Source organism: Emydura macquarii, unplaced genomic scaffold (genome assembly GCF_026122565.2).
Source record: "Emydura macquarii macquarii isolate MOO-44397 ecotype Brisbane River unplaced genomic scaffold, CSIRO-AGI_Emac_v2 contig_1390, whole genome shotgun sequence".
NCBI lineage: Eukaryota > Metazoa > Chordata > Testudines > Chelidae > Emydura > Emydura macquarii.
The window spans coordinates 21,459,032-21,464,523 of record NW_027131527.1 but is presented as its reverse complement, the minus strand read 5'-3'; the positions used below and the strand labels follow the sequence as shown (position 1 = coordinate 21,464,523).

Sequence of the window (5,492 nt, the reverse complement as noted above, 5' to 3'; positions counted from 1 at the left end):
AATAATATTTGATTAATTAAACACATTGCCTTATAAACCAGGCAACATATAGGTTTATCATTGAATGGAATCATGTAAATATTATGTCAAAGAAGTTCTGTTTTAAGGACTCTCTCTTTCTCTCTGTGGGTGGGTGTATGTGTACGTTTGCATGCACCAGGCTGGGGAGGGGCATAGCCTGGGGTAGCCCCTCCTGTGCTATTGATAATACATTCATGCTCCATACACCCTTCTAACACAGACTAATCCTACAAGCAGATGCACACCCTTTTCTAGTAGACTGCTCCACCTCACACAGTGCACGGTAAGTTTAACCAGAAAAAAAGGAAAACAGGATCTGATTTTGAGAGAAATAGTTTTGTTTTGAGATGGGTTTGTTAGTGAATTCTAGACACATAGTTTCTTTGATGCTGTAATTAGAAAGAGATTTGTTTTCCCAGCATGTTGCCAGTGGCCTTGTATCCATATTTACAAAAATCTTACTGTTTTTTAAGACTTTAACACTTAACTAATTTGGATAATTTATTTTGCACTGGGGAATATAGCAAACAGAAGTTTGGAATGCACTGAAGAGGTTTTTAACTTGTCTTAGCCATGTAAGAAAAATAGAGATCATAAAAATGAAAAACATTATTGTAGAGAAAACCCTTTGTCTATCATTGATGTGTTCTAAGAACCAATCTGCATAACATAATCTGTCAAAGCAAAAAAAAAAAAAAGGCAGATTTTTGTTGTTGCAAATGATGGCATTGTCTATCTTCAATATATCAATTTCAAGTTTGTGTAATAAAACCACAAGTGAATACCTCAGGAACAGAAACTATTTATGGTAAACTACCCATCTGTGCAGAGTGAAGAGAGGTGGTGCCTTTTGTAATTAACAGTGCAGGTTTCTGAATGACCCTTTCTGCCAAAGACTAAGAGCAGGATATCCCTTGGTTTTATATTTGATTGGGATTTAGGGAGCACTAATAAATTAATATATGTAGAGAGATTTGAAGTAAACAGCTATATTCATGACAAGTATTAATGTCGATTATTGAAGGCAACTATCTCAGCAACCCTCTAGTTATGCTTAATAAAGGCGTTATAAGTGCACCATAAATAAAAACCATGACCCAACAGTTAGTTATCATTTATGACTGACCTATCCCCTTGGGACATGGCCGCTGCCGAGGCGCGTGTGCTTGATTAGAAGTGCATATTAATGATAATTAGCCATGCCTGTGCCGCTCTGCTGCATGCCCCTGCTAAGTGTGCGCCTGTCTGTCTCTCTCTCTCTAGGGTTCGGGGGATGCCCAGGGCCCCCAGCTCCGTCACGGATACCCCGAGGCCCCTGCATGACAAAAGGCAGCCGCAGCAGCTCCGCTGACCTAGTGAAATGAGGGCCGCGCGAGCCCTTCCACTGAGCCTCCTGCTCCTGAGCTGCCTGCGGGGCGCCGCCGGCGGGCAGGGCCGAGAGGCGGCGGAGAAAGCGGAGCAGTCCGCACGCCGGGCGCAATCCGGGCAGTTCTCTACCCGGGAGCAGCATGTGTGCAGCTGGCAGCTGGTCCCAGGAGAGGAGGCCACCGAGCTGCGGCTGAGTTGCCGGGCGCCTGGAGGGGGCGGCAGCGAGGGGCTGCAGTGCGTGTACCGGGGCCAGCCGGAGCGCTGCGCCGCCTACCCCGCCAAGGGCCGCCAGTACTGGAAGCAGATCCTGGGCAAGCTGCGCCGGAAGCGCCACCCCTGCCAGGACAGCAGCCCGCTCAAAGCCCGGCTCTGCAGCAGCAAGAAGGGGCCGCCCGAGGCGCAGCTGCGCCTGGTGCCCCCTAGCCCCAGCGCGCCGGGGGCCGCCGGGGACCCAGCCAGAGGCAGAGCCAAGGGCCGGGGCCAGGCCCATGAGGCGCCTACGCTGCAGCAGCCTGAGGCCGCCGGCGCCAAGGCGATGAGCAGCGGGGCACACCTGGGTGCCCTGGAAAATCGGGGCAAAGCGGGCAAAAGGAAAGGGGGTCCCGGCTCCCCGCTGCCCCCCGAGGAGCGGCCGCCCACGGCGGGGGGGAGCCCCGAGCCGCCCACGGAGCTGGCCGAGGATCTGGCAGAGACCTACTGTGCGGAGCAGTGGCACTCGCTCTGCAGCTTCTTCGTGAACTTCTGGAACGGCTGAGGCGGGCGGGGAGGGGGGTAGCAGTGGGGGCGGGCTAAGGGCACAGGGCTGTGGTGAGGAGGAAGGCGGGAGATGGGGGGAGGGGAAGGAGGGCGGGTGCCGCTGGGGGTGGGAGCGTGCAGCCGTGGGCACTGTCAGGTCCGGGGTGGAGGATATGTTTCACTCAGTCGTACTAACCCTGCAGCCGCTACTAACCCGGGGGAGGGGGGGGCTCTGGCAAAGCCTTTGGGGGAAGGGGGAGTTATTGCCTAACATGACTGACCAGTCCCTCCTGCCACACTAAACAAGCACCAAGGCATATGTCATGGGTGCTGTTGTGTCAGAGATTTCTGCTGGGACGGGATAACGTGCGCCCCTCAGCCTACGATCCAGCACGGGATATTTTCTTTTAATCACGTTTATTCGTTGGGAAGGGGCCTCCCCTTTTTCAGCGGGAGCAAACGTCTGCCACTGAGCTGTACTGCAGATGATGGGCACAACATTAATAAAGATGCAACTCTTTTACAGCAGTGTGTGTGTGAGATCTCTGATTTGAGGAAGCCTGCCTGGGGCTGGGATGACAAAACCGTCCTGCAGTAACAACTGAAGAGTGGATGAAGCAGCACCTTACCTTAATTAACTGTTCACATTTCCCTAAAGAATGGAGGGGAAATTGGATTAAGTTAGATTCTTAAATGTTTCCAGAAGTAGCAGAAGGCCCAGGCAGCACTGGAGCAACCATGAAATTATAGCCCCTTTGAGTATATTGTGCAAACCTTTCACCCTAATGAAGCCCACCATTCATACAAAACTTATTTCTAGTTTCTTGTGAAAAGAGAGACCTAACAGTCAACATTTATGTGGCTATTATAGAAGCTGTCACCATAATCTATTGCGTTCTCCTTTCCTTGGGTCCTGCATTGTGGCGCTGCAGAGAAACACTTACTGAAGGGGACCTACTTTCTCTAGGTGCATTTCACTTTTTAAAAATACAAAGTCATATCTACTTTTTTCTGATCCTTTTCTGTGAGTTTTCTACTGGTCCTTCACTTATATTTAGTCTCACATTCATGCTATTTCCTGTTGTGTATGCATTTCCCATTCAATTAATTGATTGCACATTGACTTGTGTGGCTGTCATTAGGCTCAGTCATGGAAACCCTCAACTATGCAACTAGCTTTTCTTCAGTACCAAAATGGGACTGCCTACAAGAAAAAAAAAGGGGGGGGGGGAAGGGGGAGAGAAGAGAGGTTTGCAGGATTGGGCCCATACAGTGATTGTGTTGAATTTTGTAAACAAATCTAGGGCCCAGTCCTGCAGCTGTCAATACCCATGCATAGGCCCACTGAATTGAACTCAGTAGGATTTCTATCGTGTACAGTTACTCATGTACCTAAGTGTTTGTGGGAGTTGGTTTTAATTAATATTAGCTGCCTCTCTTCTCCACTTCAAAAAGTGTGGCAATTTTTTTTTTTAAATCAAAGACTTGTGCTTATAATGGCAAAGTGTGATGTTTTGTGTTGAATCAGATCATCATCATTATAAAAAAAAAAAAAACCAAAAAAACAACAACAATGTAAACAAAATGTCAATCTTATACAAACCATCAAAGGAAAACCAGAATTGTCTCATGCTGCATGGAGAATGTCCATGAAAGCCCATGGGAATTTCACATAAAATTGTTGGAAGAATACGGCTTTTGGTCTTTAAAAGCTGTTACACTATTATGAAGTCCATGGCAAAATTCTGATTGACTTCCAACAGCAGTAGGGCAGGGAGCCTGTTTCAAATCGGTGTGAAAAGGATTCTTAAAAGTAAACTGAGATTTGAGTCTCAGTTATGAAGTCAATGGGAGGGTTGTTTGTTAGCAGAAAGGAACGTTTAAATGCAGGGGAAGTGCTTTTCACACATGGATGGTGCATTATCCCATCTTTACAAGTGGAATTATATAAGTAGGCTGTTTTATTAGCTGGGCTTGATATTTTAGACACACAAATCAGTCATTTAAGTCCTGGTCCTCCAACCACATCTATGTAGGCAGATTCACCTGAGCCTCACTGATATCTAGGGGGTGTCCACCCAGAGTGAAGCAGTTTCAGGATAATAGCCCCTAAACTCTGCTTTTACTCAGTCTCTGAACTGACAGGCAGTCCAGTAGATGCCCAATGTCACAAACTTCTTCGTGATTTCTTTATACACTTGATCATTTCTGGCACTCTTACTGATGTGAAAGGTCTTGCTCACCTATAAAAACATATAATAATAATGCCACTAAATTACATAAATAATAAATTATTCTTACCTGAGTAAGAAACTGAGCCTTCCCTCTTGCAGCTGTCACTGCACGCCAGGTGTGGCCCCACCTCTTCCCGTCCCTCATGGACTGAGGATAATGGAGGCGGGCGGGCACTGCCAGGGGCTGCTCCGCTCAGGCATCTGGCCAGCTTGGGGTTGGATGGGCTGCTCCTCCGCTCTGACCAGTGTGGCGCTCAGGGCTGCTGCTCCCTTAGAGGGGCTGCTCCTCCGCTCCGGCCAGTGTGGGGCTTGAAGCTGCTGTGCCCGGCTGGCACAGAGGACTAAATGACCTCAATATTACTGAAGCCTCTCGGGCCCCCTGTAAACTTTCCCGCACCCCAGGTTGGGAACTGTTGCTCCAGAACATCTGATACCAGCCACTGTCTGTCAGGATACTGAACTATATGGACCATTGGTTTGATCGGGTATGGAAATTCTTATGTTGAAAGCAGCAGAAATAATCCTTTAATGTGTTCTTGAAACAATACCCCAGTAGTGTGTAATAAGTAGATTATCCCACAACATAGAAGATAAGAAATTAGAATACAACATTAAATATAGCTAAGCAACACAACAGTAAAAACTATATTTGGCATGCAATGCTGTAATTTGTAAACATCTCTAAGATTTTCACTTGTGATCTAAACCAAAATTTGAATGCTAATCTCCAGCTGTTAAGTGAAAAGCTAGTGAAAAATAGCTGCTCTGAAGACTCGATTAAAATCAGGAACTAGTGTGTGTGTGGGGGGGGGGGGGGGGGGGGGGCGCGGCGGATGAAGGGAGCCAATAACATAAGAATATTCAGTCCTTAAGCAATCTCCAATCCACAGGAGCTAACTGTGGATCCAGATAAAAGATGGCTCAACAGAATAGCTGAATATCCACTGAATAGGTTGCAAAGGTGAAAGATTCTGGTTTCTTAGGGTATGTCTTCACTGACGGTGGCAAATTCACCGCCGTCAGATCGATCTATCTGGATCAATTGAGTGGTCAGTGAAGACCCACTCAATCGATCCGGAAGTTGACGTGTTAAAACCACCCCCTCACGTGGTGCAGCACAGCAAAGACGCCACA

General features: G+C 47.6%; 1 protein-coding gene across 1 annotated transcript; it reads left to right on the top strand.

Annotated features, from left to right (window-relative positions):
• The first annotated feature begins 249 nt into the window (after positions 1-249).
• Positions 250-2,652, top strand: FGFBP3 (fibroblast growth factor binding protein 3). The gene is made up of 2 exons (XM_067552972.1): positions 250-304; positions 1,285-2,652. Exon 2 carries the CDS (start codon positions 1,382-1,384, stop codon positions 2,141-2,143), a length of 762 nt encoding a protein of 253 aa, XP_067409073.1. The 5' UTR covers positions 250-304; positions 1,285-1,381; the 3' UTR covers positions 2,144-2,652.
• The last annotated feature ends 2,840 nt before the right edge of the window (positions 2,653-5,492 follow it).